General features: G+C 45.0%; 1 protein-coding gene across 2 annotated transcripts in view; it reads right to left on the reverse strand.

The window, feature by feature from the left end:
• ANO2 (anoctamin 2) overlaps positions 1 to 27,720 on the reverse strand; it is a 286,956-nt gene that overhangs the window by 39,347 nt on the left and 219,889 nt on the right. For both annotated transcript variants that reach the window (XM_038401414.2, XM_043514786.1), the window contains exons 15-16: positions 10,185 to 10,259; positions 730 to 931 (exon numbers count right to left, since the gene is read on the reverse strand). In XM_038401414.2, coding sequence (XP_038257342.1) covers positions 730 to 931; positions 10,185 to 10,259 — 277 coding nt within the window. The remainder of the gene's footprint in view (positions 1 to 729; positions 932 to 10,184; positions 10,260 to 27,720) is intronic.

The following is a 27,720-nucleotide window of genomic DNA, read 5'->3' on the forward strand; positions in this document are numbered from 1 at the left end:
CGTCTGGCCCCAGAACCATGGTAGGGGCAGAGAGTTTATCCTGAGATCCTTGACTTTAATGGGGCTACATTGACATTCACCACTTGAGGATCTGACCCATTATTCAAATTTTGTGAGGAAACCGAGACACAGAATCCTTTTGACAGTATGGTTTATTTTGTTTGGGGAACTGATATAAACTGTCCCAATAAATAACAGGTTTCAGAGTAGCAGCTGTGTTAGTCTGTATTCGCAAAAAGAAAAGGAATACTTGTGGCACCTTAGAGACTAACAAATTTATTAGAGCATAAGCTTTCGTTGAAGTGGGCTGTAGCTCATGAAAGCTTATGCTCTAATAAATTTGTTAGTCTCTAAGGTGCCACAAGTACTCCTTTTCTTTTTGTCCCAATAAAGGAACTCTCCACTAGGAGGGTAGAGCTCTACCGGTGTTCTTTCTAATGCAGACAAGGCCAAAGTCCAACGGATTTCAATGAGAATTAGGCTTCTCTGTGTCTAAGGACAGATTTTGAAAAGTATTTAGACACTTAAATATGCTTTAACATCTGGCCTGAAGTCATTTTTGAAAATTGGAGTTGGGGCCCTTAGTCACTTGGGCACATTTTTATCCTCGGGGCCTGAATGTTTCCTCTTTTACAGAACTGCTTTACGGGAAATCCTCCTTTTAGAACTTTCCTGCATACTCTATTGGAAATATATACAAAGTTGTAATGAGGGCTAGGAGAGCTTTACCCATTTCTGTCAGCCATTTGGCAACAGCTCCATAAATCTCATCTAATATAAGGATCACAACCAGGTTAATGATGACAGCTGTTGCAGTCACAGTCACACGAACGTTCGACCTGGTTGACTCATTTTTGCTGATGGACAAGGCAGCTGCTGTAATAATTCGGTACACGGTCACACCAAAAACTGCTGAAAATGTCACTGTAATCTGCAAAAAAATGTATGGAAATATCAGTGCACATATCTGACTAGAGCTTAAAAAGAAATGTTTAATTATATCTCAAAATTGTTGCCCAAATTGGTGTTGAGTGACTAGAAACTAGAGTAACACAAGAACAAGAGGATGTACAATGAAACTAAATGGTGGGAAATTCAACTCCTATAAAAGGAAATACTTTTTCCCCACACAGCAGGTGATTACACTCTGGAACCCACTGCTGTAAGAAGTCATTGAGGCCAGAGACCTAACTAAGCATTTTAGCACCTGGGGTGAGCAAGGATATTTGCACTCCCTGGAAATGATGAGTGGGGGGGCATGCAGGGTCACATGCCCCCCAGATTTCTGCCTTCCATTTAACATAGAGGGTTTCAAACTGTGGGGCGCTAGGGGGATGCATCCCCACAGTTTGAAACCTGTCATCTCCTGCCAAGAGCCAGAAGATCAGAAGCTGGCAGAAGCCACCTGGCCCACTTGGGCCCCTGGCTCTCTATGCTGTGGAGCCAGGGCACTGGCTGGCTACCCAGAAGCTCTCCCTGCCCTGCTCCCCAAGCCAGCTGCCTCTGCATGGCTGGGCATTCCTTAGGCAGGGCAGGCAGCCCAGCTTTGGCCAGCAACGCTCCCTGGAGTTGGCCCTTGTCCATGGAGCCTGGCTGCCATGAGCTGCTCCACAAGGTGCTCCCTGCATTATTCATCCCCCTTGGGCACCTGTGTCTCAGCAGACTGGTCACACCCCGCTCATTGCCTTGGGACCTGCCATTGCAGCTGGGTCACTCTCCCCACACTCCCTGCACACAGAGTAGAACCCTTTGCTCTCCTTGGCTGCCCTGCCCCACTCCTGTGGCTGCCGGGCTTGCGGTGGAACTGCCTGAGCTCTGAGCTTGGCCACGCGAGCCTGGTGCCCAGCCCAGGCCTTGGGGGTGGGCAGCTGCTGCTGGCAGGGCAGACTCACTCCTGCCAGCTCCAGAAACTGACGGCGTGAGAATGGAGCAACTGCTAGGTTACCACAATTCAAATTCCCAAATAGAAACCACTGCCCGGGAGAGGGGGAGCTGGAGGGGAGGTATAGTGGGGTGGGGGGACTAGAAGGAGGGACCTGCTGTGGGGCGGGTACCCACTGGAGATGGGGAGAAGTGTCATTCCCTGTCACAGTGGAGGGGTGGCTGGCACAGGCCCGGGCCGCAGCACCAGCCATAGGTCAGAGCCTCCCTGTGGCCTTCTCCCCATCCCCACGGCTGGACATGGGCGCTATTTCAGATTGGGGCGGGAGCAACTTTAACTGTGATTCCAAGGACTACTAAGCACCTGAAAATGCTAGGTTTTTTGCAGATAATAACTTAGAAATTACCTGACAGGAGCACTGTATCTAATTCCTATATAAAGAAAGAAAAATATATACAAACTCCAATTAAAGCCATATTTTAAATGTTTATGTAAACTTTGAACTGTCAGGAGATATTATAGCAAAATATTCTGAATCTGTAACTTTGAGATGGAGTCAGAACTGTTCGGCTATGTCCTGCCATTAAACCATTAAGACCCTCTTTCAGCTCAGTTGGTGGTGGTGAGGAGCCTGTACTTTGGGAATAGAAGGAGTCCATTTCAATCCCCATGGCCAAGATAAATATGAGGTCCTCAGGTGGTGAGCGGGAGTAACCCATATGAGGAGAGGGTGCTGCAGTCACTGTGGGACTTGTTGCTCTCAGTGGAGAATTCTGGATTTGGGAATGACAGGTCCCAAGATCCAATCTCAGACAAGCAAAGACGTGGAAGTTACAGGGTGGAAGCACTTGGAGATTTCTTACACTGATGTCAAATATAAGATCTGAACAGCTGGTTCTGAGGCAAGCTTTGTCTATCTAGGCAAGTGTGTAATGAACAGGCTGGTGTGTATGTGCCCATGTAACTCTCATGGTTCCCCTGGCTGTCTTGGGCCCTACACTGCTAACAGATAACAGAGATTCTCTGTTAGCTCAAAAAGAAAAGGAGTACTTGTGGCACCTTAGAGACTAACAAATTTATTAGAGCATAAGCTTTCGTGAGCTACAGCTCACTTCATCGGATGCATCCGATGAAGTGAGCTGTAGCTCACGAAAGCTTATGCTCTAATAAATTTGTTAGTCTCTAAGGTGCCACAAGTACTCCTTTTCTTTTTGAGAATACAGACTAACACGGCTGCTACTCTGAAATCTGTTAGCTCAGGCATCAGGGCCCTGTCCTTTGGCGCAGGTGACAGGGGCTCTGCCCCAGCCGGAGCTGTGAAGCTCTCTAAGGCTGTTGTGTGCAGCGCAGTGGTACCCGGCAGTTCTAATGGGCTGTGGAACTGTCACAACAGAGCAGTACCTCCCTGAGTTACTCCTTCGCCTGCTGTTCAGTGCAGTGAAAAGGTTGTTATAGAATAGAAGAGGGTCTAATAAAAGCTGGCCACTGTAATTTGAAATCCATGTGTGAGTGACAGGGGCCATCATTGCAGATGATAAAAAATTTTGTCTCCAGGTCCCTCAGCTGGAATTCCAGCCTAAGACTCCCCAACTCCATGGAGCTGAGTGCACATGAGTGCCAGGGGGCGCTTGCCTCCATGGGGGGCTCTAGCAGGCCATTCCTCCTTGCCAGCGCCATGCAGTTGCATCAGGGTCAAAGGTTTGTTAACAACCAAGGGACAGAGGTCAGCCCTGTGTGCAGCAAAGGCCCCAGGACGGCACTGACCTTGTGAATGGCCTGAGCAGTGCCCCTGAACAGTGCCCTGTAAGGGTGTGTCAGTGCGATGTTCAGCCATGCCTCCCAAGAGCCATGGCTGTGCAACTCAGCATGCTGGCTCCTCAACAGAGAAACCCTGACCAAGGATGAGTCTGTTTAAATTCCAAACACCCTCTAGTGGGTACAACTGGTGATTAGCAACTTTAATGAGAGCTTTAACCGCAGATGCCCTCTCTCCTCCAGCGCTGGGAAGGGCCAGGCCCCAGGCTGGCAACACTGATTTGCCAGGGCTCAGCCCTGCACACAGGTTAGGGAGCGTGAGCAGAGCCAGTAGCGCATGGGCAGGCAGCGGGTCTGGGGAAGGCAAACAGCTCCATCCTGAGCTAATCGCCGACACAGTTCCTCATGGCACAGATCCGTACAGCACCTAGCACATTTTATGTATGCTGCATCACACGATCCCACTTGTGCACCCCTTATCCTCATAGTGCCTAGGCTGACGCTTGCGTACCCCGTCTCTCCTAACCCTGCACTCCCCTCCTGCGCCCCTTCTTCCTTCACTCGCCTCTTGTGCCCCCTTCTGCTCTAACCCCTGCACTCCTTCATGGTCCTAGCCCCCTGCACCCCTCCCCATTCAGCAACCTCCAGGTACTTAATGCAGCTGGTCTCCGACCTCCAATGCCTGGATGGAACCAGCCATGCAGCCCATCCTCCTTCTGCCCTTCCTACCAGCCAGAACTCACATTCCTGCCCACCTGCTGCTGTGGTCCTAGTGCCAGGAAAAGCCTTCTCAGACTGGGGTCGCTGGACCTATGATCCTGTGGGGTGGGAGGACACTGAGCACCCTGGGCTCCAGCTGACTCTGCTGGACCCAATCCTGAAGGGTGGAAGGGCACTGATGCTGCTAGGCCCAATCCTTTGCTGCCCCACTTTTGTGGCCCCTGGTTCTGCGCCCTGGGTGGCTGCCCCTTTCAACTCACGCTAGTTACAGCCCTGACTAAGGCCAAGAACTTCACAAGACTGAAACTGAGATTGGACATTTATATGGATATCAAGAATACCCAGAGTTATAATTAATGACAAGAAAAATTGGGAAGGGATATTCATCCTTGTACTTCAGGGCTTAAGCCAGTCTCTAACTAATAGAGAAAAGGATGACACCCATGCGGGGCAGATTTCCCCACGTCTGTCTACTGCAGGGTTTGTAAGCATTTCTCTGAAACATCTGCTACTGCCTATGGTCAGAGACAGGAAACCAGCACTCTGATCATGCAGTGAGTAATGTATGTTGGATTGCTGTGCCTACACAGAGCTGCATCAATGTCAACGGGGCTGCTCGCTGCAACAACCCACCCATATGCTTCCCACAGGAGGATTGGAACCTAATGGTGTAAAACCTTTTCTATTCTACAAACTTTTGCCATAGATGGAAACATTTTGCTGTGTCTGAATATGCATGAATCTTTTGATACTGACTAAGGCAGAGTCATTCAGGGTTCATTGTAAATTTTTGTCCCAGAAGTCAAAGGGTGTTCTGTGGTCTCTGAGCAGTTGACCTTTGCCCATGAAATCAGGCAAATCACCCATGCCACTTAAGGTCAACTTCCCAACAGAAGAATTTGTATTTCACGGGGCTGTCTTATTCCAGCTTCAAAACACAAAATGAAATAACAAATAATTTTTAAAAGATAAAATTTCACACAGAAACACAGTCTTTGGCTAAACAGGGAGTCACAGCAGGAAGTAGAGAGAGGGTGGGTGTTTCTGTTTTGTTTTTGCCTTGAGCAAAAATTCCAAAGTAAATTCATTATTGTTGGTAAGTCATCTTGAGATCTTCTGATGAAAGAGATTATATAAGTGCAAATGATTAGATTGTTATAATTATTATTTGGCTGGCCTGGGGCCTAGGTTCACAGTACAGGCCTAATGAAGTTTAGCACTTCAGTCTGCTGACTATTTTTAATGTAATCTTTTCATAATTAATAAGGGCCAAAATCTTTTTTTTTAAAAGGGGTCAGGATCAGCATCAACAGAATTAATCCCACACATCACCCTCCACTCGCAGGAAGAACCAAAATTTTCAAGGAGCTACAGTTAAATTCATGGGTAGTGGTGCAGCCTATGAATTTTTGCCCTATAGCACGGCCCTACATCCCCAGGGAGGGCAGGGGGTCTCCATAAGCTGCCCCCGCCCTGAGTGCTGAATCCACAACTCCCATTCACTGGGAACTGCAGCCAATGGGAACTGTGGGGGCAGTACCTGTGGGAAGCCACATGCAGAGACCCCCTGGATCCCGTCAAGGAGCTGCTGCTAGAGGGGTGTGCCAGTCGCTTTCGGGAGCCGCCCAAGGTAAGCGCCAACCTCCTGACCCCCTCCTGTACCCCAACACCGTGCCCCAGACTAAAGGCCTGCACCCCAACTCCTTCCCAGAGCCTGCACCCTGTACCCCCCCGCACCAAAACTCCCTCCCAGAGTTCGACTCCTCACCCCTCCCACACCCAAACTCCTTCCCAGAGCCTGCACCTCGTACACCCTCCTGCACTGAAACTCCCTTCCAGAGCCCCCACCCCACATCTTCCCCGCACCCAAACTTCCTCCCAGAGCCAGACCCCTCACCCCCTCCCATACCAAACTCCCTCCCAGAGCCCGCACCCACTGCTGAAAGTGGGGGAGAGTGAGCAACAGAGGGAAGGGGATGGTGTGAGCAGGGGGCGGGGCCTTGGAGAAGGGGCAGGATAGGGGCATGGCCTCAGGGAAGTGGAGGGGTATGAGGCGGGGCAAGGGTCTTTGGCTTTGTGCAATTAGACAGTTGGCAGCCCTACCAGGCAGGCATGTGGCAGCCCTGGCTGTGCCAGAAGAGCGCGCCCAGCAGTGCAGCTGGCAGCTCGCTGGGCACCAGCCAGTGCAGGCGCAGCACCGCCCAAATGTCAGGCTTGTGCATGCGTGAGGGGCCCCATTGACTGTTCCGCCCTGGGGCCTGGAATTGCTGTTGGGGGGCCTGCTTCTACCTCACCTGTCCATGTAGGTGCCCATTGCGATACCAATCACCACAAATATGTGAGCACCTCCCAAGTAATAAGAGCCAAAAATCACAATTACAGCTGGCCAGTTGTCTAATTTTTCTGTTTACTTTCTCCAGAGGCAGTTGGGGATTTTTTTTTTTTTAACTTTTAGTAAATTATTTCCTTCTTCACTCCCTCTTCTCCTATTACTCCTTTACTCTCTCTTTTTTCTCCTCCTCTGTTTTCCTTCGATATTTTAGTGTATTGAATGGAACACTAAGCCAATGAGTTTCCCGTTGCTGAGACAGCTCTGTCTCCTGCTGTCACGAGCTTCACCCTTAAGGATGACATAGCTTCATGGCACCTGCGGGACACAGTTGGCAGAGAAGGTCTTATAGTGAAGAGAGAAGAGCTCTCTGAAGTATCTACAGCCATTTCCATGGAATGCCTTGAAGATTAATCCAGAGACCTTACATCTGATCTCATGCTTTCTAGGGACCCTGTGTAGAGTACTGTGGGTACTGAAGGTGAAGTACTCTCACGGGTTTGGTATGATTTTTTATCTTGCACATGGAAACATGATGAGAGGTGCCAGCTCATGAATTTTCTCCTGTTTAAAATGGCCCCCATCTCCCGTTACTGCCAATGGGGCTGAAGCCAACAAGATGGCTGCTCTTTCTCTATCTTCACGTGGAAATGAGGCTGCCCTGAAAAAAGTGGGCTGCCACTTCTTTCTAGGACACTGAGGCCCTGTGCACTGGCAAGATGGCTGCCTTCTGTGGTTCATGGGCTGGACAGGGCACACGGACTGTAGGGAGCAGCAGAGACACTGTGAAAGGAGGGTGGGGAGTATGAGGGGAGCAGGAGGCAGATTTAGGGGGTGCAGGGAGATGCAGGAAGGCATGAGGAAGGCTGAGGAGGGAGAAGGATGTGGGGAGCCGGCAGGAGGGAGTCTGAGGGGGACAGAGGACACTGATGAGGTGGGAGATGGAGGGGCTTGAGTGGCAATTATGGGCCAGATTCTGATACCTTTACTCAAGCTGGGTAGCACTTTACTCCACAAATAGCTCCCCAGATTTCAATAAGACAATTCCGAGAGTAAGGGTAGACTATTGAGTACGTGTAAACGTATGAGAATCTGGCCTTAAAGGAAGAACAGGCTGAACCCCTGTGCTGTGACACTAGTTGATTTTCTTCTCCTCTATGTGTCAAATCCACTGTAGGAAAGTGGAGAGGGTTGCTGATAGTGAGAACAGCAGCAGAGACGAATCAGGGACTATAAAGGAGGGTCATGGTGATGCTGATGTATAGCCCCATCCTGCTCCCTTGAGGCAAATGCACAGATTTTCATGGTTAATGCAGAAATCTTTGCTGTGATGTGTACTTTGTAGACCACCACTTCAGAAGGAAATTTTCAATAGTTTAAGCCTGGTGATATCCTGTTCCCAGTAAGCATACAAACTGTCCTTTGACTTCATGCAGAACAGTGGTTGTGTATACAGACTTTAATGCACTTAGAAATGTATCTCATAATGATTATAATTATTACGGATGTAAAATAAGACTGATGCAGAGTCTAATTGGGCATAAAAGTAAAAATTGATTTTTGTAAAACCTACATTTTAAAAAAGCCCCCAAATAATATACTTGGTTAAGTAAAGGAAGAGAGAGCAGGAGCTCAATAGAGAAAAAAGTGGTAGAATGCTTCTGCTTGAAAGGGCTTCATATTTAAGAAGCGCACAGAATAGAAAATAAAGAGCAAGTTTCTACCAAGAGGAAATTGTCAGCAGCCTTAAGAAATATCAGGGAAAGTATGCAGTGTGAGGGTAGGTGGGGGGAGGTCAGGCAAAGCATCTGACATCATCATTCTACAACAATATAGACATTTTAAGGAAAAAATTCCTATGGGTTTGTGCCTGCCAGATAGTGTAGGCCTGGAAAAGGTGGTGGTAGAAATTCCACAATCACTTCTGCAGCACTGGAAAATGCAGCTTATGGGTGCGCTTGCATGCCTGAGACTCTAGCCCACTGTATCTAAATAGTGATCATACTTCTAAAAAAAAAAGTATTTAGTTTTTGTGTGGGTAGTGATAAAGGAGATGGACTGGCCAAAATTAGTTACATGAGTGCAATCTCATATGCACCAGAACAACTGCAGAAAGTGAACGCAGAATTCGGCCCAGTGTCCCCAATCACTGTTTAATCTAGTAGGAAAAGGATGGTGTTCAGTAAAACCCAGATTGTAATCTGCACATGGCAGATGGAATCTGGCTCTCATACAGCAGAATTTTTTTCAACTAGTTGCCCTGTATATATTCATTGCTTAATAATATTCACAATATTCTAGAAAAACTCTCTGGGCCAGCTCCACTGAAATCAATGAAGCTTTGCTTTGCTGGTTTGCAACAAGTGAGAATCTGGTGCTTTACATTTTACCTTTATAAATCTGTCTAGGATATTACACGAAGTGTGGGAGACAACATTGAGGCCCTGATTCAAGAAAACGATCACAATCTTAACTTTAAGAACATACTTAAATGAGATTGTAACACAGGGTTAAAATTAAGTGCATGTTTAAGTACCCATCCTAAAGAGGATGCTCTGCTAAACCAGGACCTTATTCTGTAGCCACACTGAGAAATATTACAGCATTACTAGTGGTAGTGTTGTAGTTACATTTGAGAAAGTCAGACAGTTCTAATTCTTTCCTTTCCTTTCCTTTTTTTTTTTTAAAATTTTTTCCCTCAATTTTTTTTGTCTTTGAGCTGAAATTTCTCTTGTTGGGTTGGTTAATTCCTGAATTAAAAACAGCATATATTGACATTTACATGATCCCAACTTGGATATAAGTCAAGAGCTTGACAGGTTAAAAAATAGATACTTTTTAGTTATTTGTGCAGAATGGAACATTTTGTGTCATCACTTTTTAAGCAGAAGTCCACACTGAAATCAGTCAGTGAAATCATGGCCTGCTGTAGCCTAGGAAGCTCTTAGCCATTTAAAATTGTATAGATGATTCCACAATGTGAAAGTGAACACAAAATTGCTGTGAATGTGGCAGAAGCATACCCAATTAAAATTCTGAATGAATAATTCTGGGGAAGTTTTTGTAGTATTTGCACCATTCAGGTCAATTAAAATGTTATACCCATATTAGTATTTTAATTTCCTTGAGTAAATTCTGTGGGTCAGATGCACAGCTGGTATAAATTGACATATTTCCATTGCTGATTTACACCAGCTGAGGGTCAGACTATGTGTTTTCATTGTTTATATGTAGTTAGAGAGACCATGCATGGTTTTCAACCTATGGTGTCATTGTCTAAGTATTGGCAGGTCTGTTGGCCAGACTTTCCTAATACTATTTTATCAAGCCTTGCAGCTCAACACTAATGTATTTTGTTGTCTATAGGAAAGTTCCTAAGGTATAAAAAAAGGAAAGGTCATTTCCATCTTTGAGAGCATTAATTCAGCTTTAAGGAGGATGTTGTTCACAGATCTTTACAGCCCAGAGGAATGTAAAAGAAAATTCAAATAAAATTACCATAAATAAAATGGATGCAACGTTCACTAGATAGCCAGGCATACGGTCTCTCCAGGTTAACTTCTCCTTTTCATCCTGTTGCAAAACACAAAGGTCAAGACAATTGTTAGAGAACTGGTGAATTTTAGAACTGGGAAAAGGTGAATTTTAGAACTGGGAAAAAAGAAAAGGAAAAAGCTCAGTTAAAAATATTATTGATTTTCCCTTCTTCCCATGTATATTTTTGAATTTGAAAATTTAAACGTAATTTTAAAATTCAGAAATGTTCAACCATCTCTAAAATTGGTAGAAAAATGGGAGGAGGGGAAGGAGAATTTCTCTAAAATTTTGTTGCCTATCCCGCCTGAATTTCAAAATTTGAAATTTCATTGAAAATCTGAAATGTGAAAAATTTCAACCAGCTTCTACTGAATTTCAAAGTCTTAATAGAAAGACTTAAAGTTAACCCTAAACAATTGTAGAAGTAAATACTTTCATTAAAAAAACAAAAAAACAAACAAACCCCACAACCTTGTTTCTTGCAAGAGCGCAGAAGAATGATGTTTTAGGTGAGAAACCATAAGATAGAGTGTTTATCACCAGTTACTTCAGATGTCTCCTGTAAGGTTCCCTTCATCTAGTGTGGCTGTTATACAACTGAACCCTCTCAGTGTTAAAATAACTATCTGACTATTCACAATCACACTGTAAAGTATTCAGAAGCATCTTCTACTTTCTATTTATGACACATTTGTTTACATCTTGTGTTGCTATATGCTCTTCATATTGTTCCAGAACCTCAGCTGGAGTAAATCTCTTCGCTCCACTGACTTCAACAGAGATTTGCTGATTTATACCAGCTGGGGATTTGGCCCATTATTCCCAGTTGGAAGATTAAACATTTTTAGGTGAAATTCTGGCTCCACTGAAGTCAATGGGAATTTTGCCACTGACTTCATTGGGGTCAGAATTTCACCCCTCGCTGTATTCCAGGCATTCCAGACTCTCATGGCATCTGGTTCAAAGATCAGAGAAATAATGAAGGCAAGCCCTATTTATAGAGGGCTCAGATGACTTTTCAACTGGGTGCAAAAGGTAGCTCCCTCCACCTGATACCTATCAGTGAAAAATAATGGAGCATTATTGCCCTCAAATAAACCCAATTCCCTGCTCTTAAAATGAAAAATAAAATGTTTTTATATGAAAATAATTTTAAAAATTGATTTACATGAAACATGTAATTTCCACCCCTCAAAAATGGTTATTAAAAAAATAAGATCACAATGGTTAAGTTAAAGTAAAAATATGCAATTGAATTAACTGTGAATTCAAAATCAGCTGCTGTTCTCATTAGTCTTAACATCTGTGCTACACAATGGGGCCAGATTCTGTCCTTTTTTATGCTGGTATAAATCGAGAGTAACTCCATCAAAGTCAAGAGCTTATATGGAGATTTATATGAAGGTAAATGAAATCAGAATCTGATTCAAAGGGTTCAAATAAGCCTTTTTTTTTTTAGGCACTGCTATCCTGAGAAGAATACTGTCCTGACAAGAAATTACTTGGAGGCATTATGCTCTTCAAAGGCAAAAGCACCTCCTGAGATGGTAAGGAAAGCGTGGAATTTTCTGTACTTCTACAATAGGTGTAAGCATCACCTTTCCAGTGGTGCCTGCTCGGGTGCAGGAACGGGAAGAGGCATCATCCTGTGCCCACCCTGGTTAGAAGTGTCCCACCAGTGCTTTTAACACTGCAGGAGGAGTGTACACACACACACACACACAGCTTCACTGCTTGAGCAGTCAAATTAAGGGTGTCTCCTGCATGGGGGTGTGCTGAGAGGGCAGGACCATAGCAAACCCAAGGAGAAGCAGGCCCAAAGTATAGAGAACAAATATCTGAGTCCATCTTTTAGCCAGAAGGCTACTTTAAAAAGTGTTTCTGGGAAAGCACAGATGCATTTCATTCTGTTTTGTCATTACCATTCAGCAGTATCCAGGACATAAAAAGTTCTACACTACTACACTTTGAAAAGGCATGAGGGATACCACATCAAACTATTTCACTAGGGGAAAAACACTAAGGAAGCAAAACAGCAGAATAAGTTAATACTAGCCAAAACAGTCACGGGAAATAAGGAAAGCTTTTATAACAATATCAAGGGAAAAGAGAGAAAACTCACTCATATAGGAGGCAGTGAATTAAAATTCAAAAATGGCTAAGACACAACTTCTTTTCTAAATCTGTCAAACAAAAAGACTTTTGGACAATTAGAATGCAGTATGACCCAGCTCAAACATTAATAAATCAGGAGTAGTATCCCCCCACCCCAAATCATAAGATTGGATTAAAAATCATGAGATTTCAAAAATATAAAAAAGTGGGGGCTCTTTTTATTTGCTGTTTGGTTTATATTTTCAAGCTTTTTCTGCACAACCATGAGGTCAAGAGATTTTATTTTATTTTACAATGAAAGCTGAGATTCTCAAATAAATCAGTTGAGTTCAGGAGTCAAGAAAAACAAGACAATAAAATCTTGAGAGATGGTGACACTGAAAGTGAGGAAGACCTTTAACATACTTATTGATAAAGAGCAGGTAAGGGAACATATAGGAAAATTGAATATATCCAAAACATCTGGTTTTCAAAAGTGGCTAGTGATTTGGGGTGACTCCATTTTTTGGGTTCCTAACCTGACACCTTTTTAAGGGTCTCAATTATCAGAACATCTTAAGCACCTTCAAAAATCAAGTGTGTCTAAGTTGGGTATCCAAAAACTGGAGGCACCCAAAGTCAATAGTCACATTTGAAATTTTGGACTTGTAAACCCTTATGTTGACATTTAAATAAATGACCTCTTTTACTAATGCAATATACCCCAGCAGCTCTCAGTGACCTCAATGAAAATTGCTGGGTGCTCAGTACTTTTCAAAATCCAGGTCATTTATTTAAGTGCTGAAATATGGATTTAGAAGCATAACCAATTCTAAAAACCTTGGCCATTGGCAGAAGCAATTAAAATGAAATCTCGGCTGTACCCCAGAGATATCACCTCACTGAACAGGGAGAAAATAGTCCCTCTCTACATATCCCTCATCTGACTACACCTGGAAAATTGTGTTCAGTTCTGCACACCATGCTAGCAATAAGATATTGCCAAACTGGAAGGAGTTCAGAGAAATGCAAGAAATATGATTAGGGAACCAGAAGGACTGATTTATGAGGAAAGATTAAAATAGTCAGCTATGGATGCCTTCTCTAAGTGATGTCTAAGAGAGAAGGATATAATAAGCCCTATAAACACTTGAAGGGTGTAAACACCAATAAAAGAGACAATCTATTTAAGATAGTACAAGGGAATAGGATTAATGGGATGAAATTAGAAAAAGGAAAATTTAACCTGAAAAAATCAAGAAAAATGTTGACAGATCTTTTAGGCTGTAAAACAGACTTTCAGGGGAAGCGATGGAAGCCTCACTGCTTAAACCATTTAAAGCTAATCTCAACTGACACCAATCTTTCTCTAGATTCCAAAATTCTAGGATTTCATCTCCTTCCTACATTAAAAAGAAATCGGTATTGTCTCTTACTCTTAAAATCCACTTAATGCTCCTCTGTGTGAGTTTTGGCTCCTGGTTGCTGGATGTGTGGCTTGTAGAGTGCAGAAAGGTCAAGAATCTGCAGGATTAGCTAGTAATACCCAGAAATCTTGGCCACCTGAATACAGACTCTGTGCCTCTTTCAGCTCTCCAGCACCCAACTCCATGACTTGCACAATTGCCATTATGCCACTGGATGCTTCTTCATGTGACCCCTGTCAATGGGGATCATTCAGCACCTGCAGAAGTTACTGCTTCTCTGGGCAGCAGCAGTTGATATGCCTGTGGCCAGCATAACTGCCATGGTATATTTCCCAACAATTCACAATCTTGTCTGCATTGCCCCAATTCCTAACATACAATACATTGTTGGGGCAGGATACCGTCTAGTCACCTTTCTCCTCTGTGTGCCTCCTCCCCTCTACTTTGCTTGGATTTACCATGATTTTGCTCCTCTCTACAGCATGCAATGAAGGGGAGCTTTGGGTTCATATTTGCACCTATGAGAAGCAAGAATGTATTTTGTAAAGATACTACTGAATTATTAGACAAAGGAGTCAGCTTATACAGCACATTCCATTAAAGAAAATCGGTATCACAAATTTTATCAATATATCGTGATAGACAGTAGAATGTTAATACTTCCTACAGCACTTGCAAGTTATTATCTTCTTTGAGCAAAATCTGTGAGTTCCGTTGCTATTTTATAATACGCTTGATTTTATTCTCTGGCAATAGTGCCATCTAGCCATTAAAAGACTGTACTGTAAAGTACCAGTGTGATAGACAGGGCAATTTCCTGCAATAATTTTGGGAGTTCTTACTGTACTAAGTGACTGTATCATTGTATTTAATTCCCCGGAGGAGGGTGAACACAGCCCTCCAGAAAGCAAGAACAGGTGGGGGAGGAGGTGATTAGGTAAATTTACTCAGGTTTGAACCCGAGAGGTACCTGAAAAGGATCATACACACTGGTTTAAACTGTATTCTCCGGAGACCAACAGACAAAGAAATGGCCTTTGGATAAATAGCCTGAGGTTAAACTGACTCAGGGCCTTCTTTCTGATATATCAAATGGACAGAACTTTTTGTCCAAGGGGGTGCAGGGTGAGGCAGTCCTTTCTGGGAAGGGTTGGAAAGACTGACACCGGCCAGAACTCCAAAAAAGGAGATGGGGTGACCTCTGGTAAGCTTATTATCATAAGAGTAGGTTCTTTTATTGTTTTGAATATGTTTTCTCTGTAATGCTTTCACCTTAAGAATAAGTGTGCTTGCTTATATAGAGCTGTATGGTATGTTATAACTCCTTTAAAGTGTAAGCAAAGCACAGACGCTGGCCTGGTAGGCAGCTTTGTTTGGGGGGAATAACACAGTGTAGGCAGGGAATTGTGCAGCCTGGAAAAAACATGGTTAGGAGGGAGAAAGACATGGGTGTCCACCCAAAAGAGGTGATGGCTGAGGAGCTGGAAGACTAGAGTGGATGCCCTTGAGGGACAAAGGGGTAATACAGGTGCAGTTGCCCTGAAATATGACAACCATAAGTACCTTTTCTGTGATCAAAATGATATAGTAGCCTTTGATTTCACTCTAAAAGTATGGAATGTAGAGATTTCTACCATGTTATGGCATGTACTGTACAGAAGCCTATATCCTCCTGTGATGGGGTAGACTAGGCCCAAAGACCCCCTGCTGTAGGCCTCAGGGTTCTGTCACTCCCATCCCAGGAAAGGAGCAGCGGAGAGGACCTCCAAGCAGGCTAGAGTGCCTGCAGGGGAAGCAGCCAATCAGGGCCCAGGAGGGCCATATAAAAGGAGCTGCAGAGCGGAGCAGTAGTCCATTGCTGCTTGGAGCAGGAGAAGAAAGGACTGCGTACCTGGCTGCCTGGAAGAGCAACAAGGCCACAGATGGTTTGCTAGCAGGGACCAGGAAAGCATTGAGGGAGCTCCTGGAGGGTTGCTGGGACTGAGCCTGGGGAGGTCTGCAGGAAGATAGTGTGTCCAGGGAGGATGCCCTGCAGATACAGCACCATACCAGGGCTGGACTACTTAAAGACCAAAGCCCAGAGAGAGCTAGAAAGAGACACCATCGGAGGGGAACTGAGATAGGCCCTGGTGGACCGTATACCCTATAAGGGTTTTGTGCTCATGCAGAGAGTGTGACTTGGCCAGAGCACTGTGTCACTGACAAACCAACCTGAGAACCCCCAAAAGGGGTCACCAGAACTAACGAACATAGACACGCCCAACCAGAAGGGGGCACTCGCGAGAGGTGGGTGCCAACCCCGTTACACTTCCATGACCAGTGATGCGCTCTATGCTGCCTGTGTTTCAGATGTTGTTCAGCTCAAAAGTATTTCATTATATTATTTATTTCTATTTATCCACAAGAGAACACCTCTACAAAGCGCTAACTGCCAGCCATGACAATTCAGCTTGCACACAGAGTAAAATGACACTTTCTCTCTTGTGCATCTTCACTTATAACTAAAAACCCACAGTTCAGATTCTTCATGCAGATGCACCTGTGGAATCCAATTGACTTCAGTGGACTTTCACAGTGATACTTGACTAAAACTTAGCAAATGCTGCACAGGGAAGAACAGAGTCCAGCTCCCTCTCTCTTGGCTCCCCTTGCTCCTGCCAAACTGACAGCAGCAGAAAACAATAAAATTTTACTTCTGTTGCCAAGTCAATATGTTTTACTCTGAATGAATCCACAGGGCAGAGCTGTTGAGTATGAAAGTGCCATTTTTATATTATCACTTGCCAGAGGGGAAACATCTCTTAAATTCTGCAGAAATTATGTTTGGTTTCAAAACGAGCATCTGAAAATAAGAGTTCTGGTTACAAATAGTGTCCTCCTCCCATGTCTAAAAGATACAAAACATTCCAATCTGTGTGCCAGCTGATTGGAAAAAGGCACAACTCACTCCACAGGAAATAGCTGGTGGTGGAGGTGGTGTTTTAGGAAAGGGACACAGCGGAAGCAGTTTGAAGGCGGGAGGAGGTATGGTCAAGGCAGACTTACATTCCAGCAGTTCTGGGACCCTGCAGTGATCATTGCATCAGGAGCACAATTTAGGGCACCTCTGAGGACTGCTTTAACCCCCACTCCCTGAATAAGGGAGGCACAAGCTGCTGCCTCTGTGACCCTGAGCTTGTGCCTGTATGAATTTAGCCCTAGGTCAAATTCTGACCTCCAACAAAACATGAGTTAGCTTTTCCACTAAGAGCGTTTCCAAGAAAAAGCCACAGGCCCTGCTCTGCACAACTGAGCAGGAGTAACAGGGTTTCAAGGGCAAAAGTATCACTTCTAGGCTGACGAGTGCTTGGTTTCAGGTTTAAACACAGTAACTAAACCAGCAAGATTTGGATGGGGGCTGTGGAATTGAAAACCTTGTGATTAAAGTTTTTGCTCTCTCTAAACAGGCCCAAACATAACTGCAGGAAGCCCTCCTAAGGTGATTTGCAATGGGTTACAAACTTTTCTGTTAGAACCATTTTACTTATGCTGAAATTTTGAAATGGTCTAAGTTGGAACTAAAACAATTCTTCCATACTCAAACTTCACTGTGAACCCATTGGTCACAGTAGTTAACCTCTACATTGCATATTGATAGGTCTCTCTGATGCTCTGAATGTGTGAGTCTGTTGCCCATCGCAGGGGTAAAGAAACTCTTGCTTTCAGAAATATCAGTTAAAAGCAATTCCAAGATGCTACTAGAATAGACACCTTACAAATTATATGCAATAGTCATAAAACAACAAACTATGAGAAGTGACTGTAGACATGGAACTCCTGTGATACAGCCCTCAGCACTAATATCACAGTAGATTTTTAAAGCCAGAAGGGACCATTGTGATCATCTACTCCAGGGGTCAGCAACCTTCAGCACGTGGCCCATCAGGGTAATCTGCTGGCGGGCTGCGAGACATTTTGTTTATGTTGACTGTCTGCAGGCACGGCCCCCCGCAGCTCCCAGTGGCTGCAGTTCGCTGTTCCTGGCCAATGTGAGCTGTAGGAAGTGGCGGTCAGCATGTCCCTGTGGCCCGCGCCACATCCCGCAGCTCCCATTGGTCGGGGAAGGCGAACTGTAGCCACTGGGAGCTGCGGGGGGCCGTGCCTGCGGATGGTCAACATAAACAAGCTGTCTCGCGGCCCACCAGCAGATTACCCTGATGGGCCATGTGCCAAAGGTTGTCGACCGCTGATCTACTTTGATCTGCATAATACATGCCACAGGACTTCCCTGAATTAATTCATGCTTCAAGTCCAATACCTCCAATTGCACTACAGAATATCTTTTAGAAAAAACACCAAATCTTGATTTTAAAATCTCTAATAGTGGAGAATCCACCACAGCTCTTGGTAAGCTGTTCCAATGGTAAATTATCATACTGCTAAAATGTCACACCTTATTTCTAGATTGAATGTTTATAGCTTCAACTTCCAGCCACTGGTTCAGTCTGCTAGATCAGTGGTTGTCAAACTTTAGCAACCCGAGGACCCCGATTTTGATTTAAAATTTTTTGCTGTCCCCCAAGCCAGTTTCTAATTTTCCCCGGGTTGCTCAATCCCTGCTCAGACCCAGGCCCCACCGCCACTCCACTCCTTCTCCCAAGACCCCACACCACCTCTTCCCATCCCCGCTCCACACCTGCCCATCCTCTTCCACACCTCTTTCTGCCCCTCCCACAAGCGTGCCCCATCCCTACTCCTCCCCCTCCCGCTCAGTGCCTCCTGTATGCTGCTGAACAGCTGTTCTATGGTGTGCAGGAGGCACTAGGAGGGAGGGGAAGGAGTTGATCAGCAGGGCTGGTGGCCCCAGACATGACTCATGGAGCCCCTGGAGCCAGACATGACTCGCAGAGCCCCTGGAGTATCCTTGTGGAACCGCAGGGGTCCGCGATGCCCAGAATGAGAACTGCTGTGCTAGATTGAAGAGCCCTCTGTTTTCTAATTTCTGTTCCCCATGGAGGTACTTATAGATTAATCAAATCACTTCTTAACCTTCTCTTTAATAAGCAAAATAGATTGAGTTGCTTGAGTCTATCACTATAAAAGCACGTTCTTCACTGTAACCATACTAGTGGCTCTTTGAACCCTCTCCAATTTTGTTAGGTGAAGGATGCCCACCACATGCATGCAGGGTAGGCACACCTTGATAAATAGCAGTACTGATTGCTAGTATTGCAGCAACAGAGGAGATGCATAGCACATCTATGTGAAGCAAGCCTGGGTATGTCTATACTGCAATAAAAAAAACTATGGCACTGAGTCTCAGAGCCCTGGTTAATTGACTTGGCTCAAGAATCTCAGGCTGCGGTACTAAAAATTGCAGTGTAGACATTCAGGCTTGGGCTGGAGCCTGGCCTCTGAGACCCTGTCCCTTCACGGAGTTTCAGATCCCAGACTCCAGCCCAACCCCCAATGTCTAAACTGCAATTTTTAGCCCTGCAACCCAAGCCTTGTGAGTCCAAGTCAGCTGACCCAGGCAAGCCGCGGTCATCCCTTGCATTTTTTATTGCAGTGTAGACATGCTCCCTGATATTGTATCCAGAGCACACTTCATGGAGATGTTTCTCACTAAGCAACATAGTCACATTCACTCCATTTTAATAAGGTGTTGAGCACTGCTACTTTCCACAGGTGCTTGAAACTGGAGTAAGCTGCACCATGGAAAACTGTGGCTATTATTGGTTTTGCCTAAAGTCTAGGATTTTTTTTTACCAGAGCAGTTACATTGGTAGCTGGCTACCAATGATGAAAATTCCCAGGATGCACAAGGCCTCAGAATCCCATGATTACGCCCCACAGTCATTCAATCACTCTACATTGTCAGATACCCTTTGTTTTAAGATGTTTTAGGCAAGTATTGCAAACAACTCTACTCTCAGTTTTTAATATCAAAAAGTTTCACCATTCCTGTTCTTGTACTTCATCTTTTAAAGATAAATTTAGTTAATCCAACTCAATTTAATTATTCTGGAAATGACAAAGTTTCTAACTTCTGTCATATTTAACTCTTGCTTTAGCTTTGACTTATGTATGCACTTTTACCATCGTGTGTAGGGGACTAAGAAAACATTATTGCATAAATAGCGTAAGAGTAAAGTGTCTAGTCTTCAAAATGCTATATAAAATCAGCTTCTTGATATTTGCATATGGATTGGGTGCAAACTTGCAGCTATGTTTTTATTCTGACAGTAGTTTAATGTATGGCTTGTATGCATTATTTATATAGACCAGAAGCAGTTCAGAACATTACCAGAAACCCACTATTTAAGGAAACAATAGGGTTACATCTGCAGTCATAAATGTGCATTAGGTTAATCAATGTTCTTTGAAGGTGATTAATAAATCATGAAGAGCCTGATCCTGAGATGGGCTCAGGGCCAGGTTTACAAAGGTATTTAGGCACCTAGTGGGATTTTCCAAGACATCTAAATCAGATAAGGGGCCTAATCCTCCTGGCCATTGTGTTAAACCCACTAGACACCTATCTGCATCTTTAGGTTTCTGAATACCTTTGTCAATCTGGTGCTGAGAACCTACAGCTCCCATTTAAGTCAATGCAAGTCAAGGTTGCTCAGCCCCTATCAACATCAGGCCCTTTAGGAGATAACTGAATATATATTAAAAGCTTTTATATATGTTTTGTGGACACTACAGTGACTATTTATGCTGAACATATAGCACAGCATAAAAACAATCCATCCATGAACAGAAAAACACGCAAAATGGAGGTAATGATACTTTCCTCCTTTGTAAAGTGCTTTGAGATGAAAAGCTCTGCATAAGAGTGACACATTGTTATCACTACTATCATTATTATTCTAATATCCCAGAAAACTCGATGAAAATCCCACACACTAAACTATATTAAAGGAACTTTAAAGCTGTTAAAAGAGATAACCATAAGCCTGCTCTCTTTGTGTACAGATGGCCCCTTTCTACTGCTCCGGCAGCATGAAGGTGATGCAAAGCATCAATTACACTTACTTTTCCAAAACTTTGCACTGCCTTAATGATGTAAAAGAATGAGAGTAGGTACTGCAATTGGGCACACCTCTTCGTGGCCCCATATTGCCCTCAGTGCCCACTCAGGATCTTTCAATCAATTACTCAGACCAGATTACTTCAGACAAATGCCACTACATGGAATCTAGCTTATTAACTCTTTTATAGAGTGAAAGCAACTTCTTTCGTCTGTTGATTTCATGCCCACTTTGGGTCCATATAGATGTGTTTTTTCCACATTCAGGAGGCCCTAACTCTCCTCCTGGAACTGGTCTGTACTTCAGACAGTCACTTTCTTTCTCCTTAAGAGAAGACACACCCCCATCTCTCCTGGAGCTGGGTAATTCAGGCTGTTACTAACTTTCTCCTTTAATCAAGAGTCCACAGCTCTCCTTCTGCGAGCTGGGTTGTAATTTAGGTCAGTTGTAGGGTCTCAGTCAGCTTCTCTGCCAACTGTCCCTTCCCCTCAATTAGTTACTTCACTGCAGGCTAAGTGGGTTCAGTAGGCATGTCTTCTCCAACTGGCATTTCTCTTGCTTGAGGGAGGAGGCTGCATATATACTGGTCTCTTTCCCAGAGCTCATCCCCATTGGTTGGGAGAGAGGGGAGCCTTGTCCCACCCACTCTTCCATGCTTCTAGTTCCAAGCCCTGGAAAAATCAGTAACAGGTTTCCCCGTAAACACTACTGATTTCCGGGCCCAATTCCTCTCTCCCAACCTCTATTTCCTAGGTCCTTATGTTCCTAAGATCTCTCAAAATCTTAATGGGCCACACTGCATGACAGGAGGGGCTAACCCCTAAGTCCCACTACTCTTAAGGAGACAGACTACCCCATCACAAGGACCTTAATGTAACTGAGAATCAGGGCCCTTAATATTTTATTACATGGTCAATTCTCTTCAGTTTGACACATGGTCATTCTCAAATAATACAATGAAATGTCATACAAAGTTCTTTAATTTGCCTTATATAAATATTTGCAGAATCTTGTAGAAATGGGTACTACCATGCACAAGGGAGAGACAGTCCCATTTATGATACATTTACATTAATAGGACTACTCACGTGCTTAAAGTTAGGCATCCGCTTAAGTCCCCGCTCAATCACACCTTATATGATGCAGGCAGAGAGCAGATTGATTTTCAGATTCCAGGTTGAGTTTGTAAAGGGTTGGCATTGGCAGACAGAAAAAAAAACATGTGCCAGATATGCTTCCTCTGCTTTGTACTGCTCTGGCAACACAAAACAACCATACATTTGGCTCAATGGGGTTGGCAACTGCTTTGCATCCCTGGGGCAGCACAGATCAACTGGAGCATACTAGTGAATTTGGTCTCATACTATCACTTATAAACCTAGAACATCTGATGGGAAAATTACTGAGACAATAAATCTAAAGCCATTTAGAGAGTAACTTTTCAGACAAAACTGTGCTTTAATTATGTGGATCATTTTCACTATCCTAATACCAACAGTGTGTTTTGAAACAGTTTTTCTCTGAAATTATTTTATGCATTGGGCTATTTTTCCTACCTGTGCCCTTCAGTAAGTTGTCAGATACATATTTACATGCCCAACTACCCGCAGAGCTTCTCTCAAGGACCTCAGCCCTAGCTACATTACTTTAACTGTCAAATCCTTTAATTGTCTTCATCCCAGACACATAATAGTTTATCCAAAATTTATCTGTAAAATCACCCGTTCAGCCACTATTATACACTTGAATATAAGCAACTTTGGCCCAATGGAACTAAGCCAGTTGGCACATTTACATTGCAATTTGTAATGCTCAAATTACCGTCCCTATGCTGAAGTCTCTTAGCAACATCTAATAGTCTGTTACCTGCCTAAATTGCATGTATTATTCTCAGATAGGATCTTAATGTGGAGGGAATACAGAATTAAAGATTGTATACCAAACACAGTATAGTGGGTCAGGTTTCCTGGTCTGGTCAAGTTATGTTTAGTTTACGGCTGTGGTTAAGGGGTGGGACAATGTGGGAAATGCTGAGTATCAGATGTTTTAGAAATGTGTACCAAGTAATGGAAAAGAACAGAACAAGAGGCGGGGCTGCGGGCAACAAGTTGAAGGACAAGGCCAGAAAACTTTGGCTGAACTAAGGACTAATGATATAAGCAGCACCTGAGAGTCTTTACCACCACAAGATAATGGAACCCAAAGATAAGAATGATGAGAACATTGGGTGATAAACAACAGAAAAGGAATAAACAAGTGCTGTATATATATGGCTGTGGGAAGGGAAATAAAGTGCTTTTTACCAGCAACTGTTTCAGTTGTCCTGTAAGCCAGCCTGCTAGCAGCAACAAATGGTGACCCCGACGTGATAGAATTCTGTGAATTTGGTACCACGGACAGAGGAAGAAATAGCAGGGACCGCCGCTGCCGGTGTCCTCCGTTCGGGTGAGGAACCGGGACGCCCAACTGAGGTGGGGGAGCTCCCACTGAAAGGTGAGCGGCGGGGAATATCTCTCATAATGGGAGCGGCAGCATCGGCAGATGAGCAGGCCGTGTTTAAGGTCTTAAGCAATCTGCTTAATAACCAGGGAGAAAAATTTTCCCCAGAAGCTCTGCAAAAATTGCTTCGGTGGGGAAAGCGACAGGGTTTCCTGGTTAATGCAAAGAATGTGTTTGACTCCTCGGTGTGGAAAACATTGGGGGAAGACCTGTGGGACTCTGTGGGGGTCGGAAATAAAGAAGCTACTGCCTTGAGCCCTATCTGGCGGACTGTTCATCGAGCCGTTACCACCACAGCGGCTCAGGCAGGGGCGCGTATTGCATTACGCGAGGCATTAGAATCATCAGCGAAAGGGGCCTTCACAGTAGGAGCGAAAGACTTTTTTGGTAAAACAACGCCTATGATTCCTTTGGCGCCGTTGGACCCCAGTGAGGTACCGTTGCCCTTGGAGGATGACGACTCAGATCGGGGCGAACCGATGGCCGTGGATCAGCCGGTGTCGGGGGAATCGTCATCGGGCAATCCAAAGAACCCGTTACAAGGGGAGTCAGGATTGCCGCCCGCGGTTGTGCCACCAGCCCCTCCCCGACACGTTCGGATTACTGACTTGCCTAAAACTGGAGAGTTTGATAACTTGACGCAGGACCAGATAATTCGGTGGTTATATAAGGAAGGTATTGCAGCTCAACAGATGATGGATGAGCTGGATAGAAAGGAAAACAGACCGCAAGGATCGTCACGATCGCATCTGCTACAACAGCTTCAAGAGCACGGCATACCTGACCCCTCACATTTGCCCCATATTTGTAGGTTGTGTGGGTATTATGGTTGTACGGAGCACCTCACTTCCAAGGGAGAGTTGCGACCGACAGCAGAGGAAGAATATCGCAAAATTTATGCCCCCGCTACGCAACCGGTTCAACCAAAAGTGAAACCTCCGCCACCTACGTGTTCTTCAATTGGACGAGGGCAAGAAGAACGGGGGACGGGGGTGATTTGGAGGGATGGGGGGGGAGGAGCGGGATCTCCTGACCCAATTAAGCGCTGGCATGGATTGATAAAGGATGCTATAATTGAAGGGGAATTTTTGGATGCCATGCCGGCTACTTTCCCGGTATCAGTATCAAGGGAGGGGGTTAAATCTTGGGTGCCGTTAGACTGGAAATTGATGAGGGAGGCTCAGAAAGCTATTGTGGTGTACGGCTTGAAAAATCCGTATGTACAAGCGTTATTAGAACAAATATTCTCGGGGCAAGCGATGTGTCCCTTTGACGCCCAGAAATTTGCAGATATGTTGTTAACACCCACACAGAGATTATTATGGAAGGATTCATGGAGAAAGAAGGCTGAGCACGCGGCAGTGCTTAATTTAGATAGACCCCAGGACGACCCTCTCCATGTAGCAAATATAGACATGTTGTTGGGACAGGGGCGATTTGAAGAGCCTCAGCTACAGGCGCGATTGGTACCCCAAATATTACAACAGTCTCAGCTTCTAGCATTGGAGGCATTCAAAGAGCTCCCTGATTTGGGCGCCCCGTCACCTCCCTATTTAAAAGTCACGCAGGGAATGGGCGAATCTTTTGCCCTCTTTTTGGACCGCCTAAGGATGGCATTGGATAGGGCCCCTAATTTAACACCAGACGCCAGATCGGCATTGGGGGTAGATTTAGCCCTTCAAAATGCTAACCCCACGTGTAAGAAGATTTTGGTGACCTTACCAAAATTGGCCTCCCTAGTCGACATGATTGAAGCCTGCACTCGTGCTCCTTTGGTGGAGGAGGAGGATAAGGCAAAGATTCATGCACGCGCCTTGGCGGTATCCTTGAATACCTCCAAGTCGAATTGGCGTAGAGGAAGGGAGGGGGCGTGTTATCAGTGTGGAAAGATGGGTCATTTAAAATGGGATTGCCCCAAGAAAAGAGGTCAGCCACAAAACAATGCACTTACCTCCCCATTTCCCGGGACATGTAATCGATGTGAAAAATTCGGTCATAAAGCTACTGAGTGTCACTCCCGGTTTAAAAAAGATGGGACCCCTTTGTCGGGGTCGGGAAATGCCTCGCGGAGCGCCAGCCGGCAGGGCGTGAGGACAAACAATACGCCGGCTGCTTGGACAGCCTCCGCGGGGCGACTTCCGGCAGCGCCGGAGTTGATTTGGCCACCGCCACCGACTTTACATTAGAGAATGATGAGGTAAAACTTGTCCCTTCTGTGGCCTCTGGACCGCTGGGGCATGGGCTAAGTGCGTTATTGATTGGCAGATCATCTTCTTCCCTTAAGGGGCTTTTTGTGCTTCCTGGGCTAATTGATGCTGATTATAAAGGGAACATAGGGATTATGGTACGAGCTATATGCCCGCCTATTACAATAATGGCCGGAACTAAAATTGCACAATTAATACCCTTTCATGCGATTGTTCCTGTAAAGTCATCCCAGATAAGAGCAACTGGGGGCTTCGGGTCGTCCAGTCAGGTAAACCCCACACCACTCTCAACGGCATTTGTTTTGTCAGTGGGACAAGATCGTCCCACTAGATTAGTTCAATTTAAGGGCCCAAATGGTGATTCTTTCGAGCATCAGGTCCTTATCGATACTGGGGCAGATGTGACGGGGTTGCCCCTGCAGGGTTGGCCGGTGACATGGCCACTTCGACCGGTAACTACGCCTCTTCAGGGCATTGGCGGACAGCGTGAGCCCATGCTAAGTGAATTTTTTATTGACATTATTGATGCTGCCGATAATGCATTGAAGGGGTCAGTCCGCCCTTACCTTGTCGATATGACTATTTGGCTGTTGGGGAGGGATTGCTTGAGTCAATGGGGGGTGGTGGTCAGCTCCCCCCCTTTCTAGTAGCGGCCACTGAGGAGCGGCCAACCCTGGCGTTGGAATGGAAATCCGATGAGCCGATTTGGGTTGCTCAGTGGCCACTGCCAACAGAAAAACTTGCCGCATTAACAAAACTAGTAGAGAAGCAAGTACGTCTTGACCATCTAGAACCCTCAGTTAGTCCATGGAATACACCTGTATTCACTATCCTAAAGAAATCAGGAAAATGGCGTTTGCTCCAAGATCTGCGTGCCATTAATGCTATTATGGTCTACATGGGTGCTTTACAGCCCGGTTTACCTGCCCCATTCATGCTCCCATCGGGGTGGCCATTACTAATCATTGACCTGAAGGATTGTTATTTTACTATTCCATTACACCCGAGAGATAGAGAGCGCTTTGCTTTCTCTATTCCGATGGTAAATCGCGAAGCACCTTCCGTACGGTATCAGTGGAAGGTTTTGCCCCAAGGAATGAAAAATTCCCCTACCATCTGCCAGCTCTTCGTTGCATGGGCAATACGCCCAATCCGAGTGAAATATCCCCAATGGAAAATATATCATTACATGGATGATCTTTTATTTGCGGCACCAGTAGCCTTTGAACCCATGGTTATAACACAGATCACCTCCATGTTAGCAGAAGCTGGTCTGTTTGTGGCCCCAGAAAAGGTTCAAACTAAAGCCCCTTTTTTGTATTTGGGACTTCGGATCACTGACTGCACCGTACGCCCCCAGCAGTTGAAAATCTCTCCTCATGTTCGCACACTGTATGATGCACAGAAACTGCTAGGTGAACTGCAATGGCTTCGCCCCCTTTGTGGCATCACAAATCAGGATATAATTCCTCTTCTTCCCTTATTAGAAGGGGGGAGAGCCCCTGGAGATAAACGACAACTGTCGGTACTACAGAAGCAAGCATTACAACGAATAGGACAGAAGGTGGGGGAGGGTTATTCCGGGAGATATTGGGAAAACTTACCCTTCGTGGTAGCGGTCTTTAGCCTAGATGCAGTATTGGAAGCGCTATTATTTCAGTGGGATACAAGGGATAAAGACCCCCTAGTCGGTTTGGAATGGATATTTCCACCGTGTAAAAATGTGCGTACGGTAACTTCCAGTATTGAGGCAATAGCCATGTTAATAGTGCAAGCACGGAAAAGAGTAACTGTAATGACAGGAATTGATCCGCATCAGATTTTGTTGCCATTTTCAAAAACGATGATTACACATCTGTTGCTGTATAACACTGTGTTTTCTGTTGCCCTAGCAAATTATCAGGGACAATTGAGTTGTCATTACCCTCCCCACCGCCTGTTTTCTTCCCCGTTGCAGTTGGAAAAACACCTTATGAGACAGGAGAATCCAGTGACAGGAATAACAGTATTTACCGATGCGGCGGGGCGAACAGGGAGAGCAGGGGTAGTCTGGTGGGATGGACATACTTGGGCCCATAAGAAGGTTATTAGTGAGGGGTCGGTACAGATATTAGAACTCCTAGCTATACTTTTGGCATTTGATCACTGGAACCAAGAATCGCTCAACGTGATGAGCGATTCTAAATATGCCGTGGGGTTAGTAAACAGGCTGGAGAGAGCTATGCTGGGAAAGGTTCATAATCCAGCATTGCAA

Source organism: Dermochelys coriacea, chromosome 1 (genome assembly GCF_009764565.3).
Source record: "Dermochelys coriacea isolate rDerCor1 chromosome 1, rDerCor1.pri.v4, whole genome shotgun sequence".
NCBI lineage: Eukaryota > Metazoa > Chordata > Testudines > Dermochelyidae > Dermochelys > Dermochelys coriacea.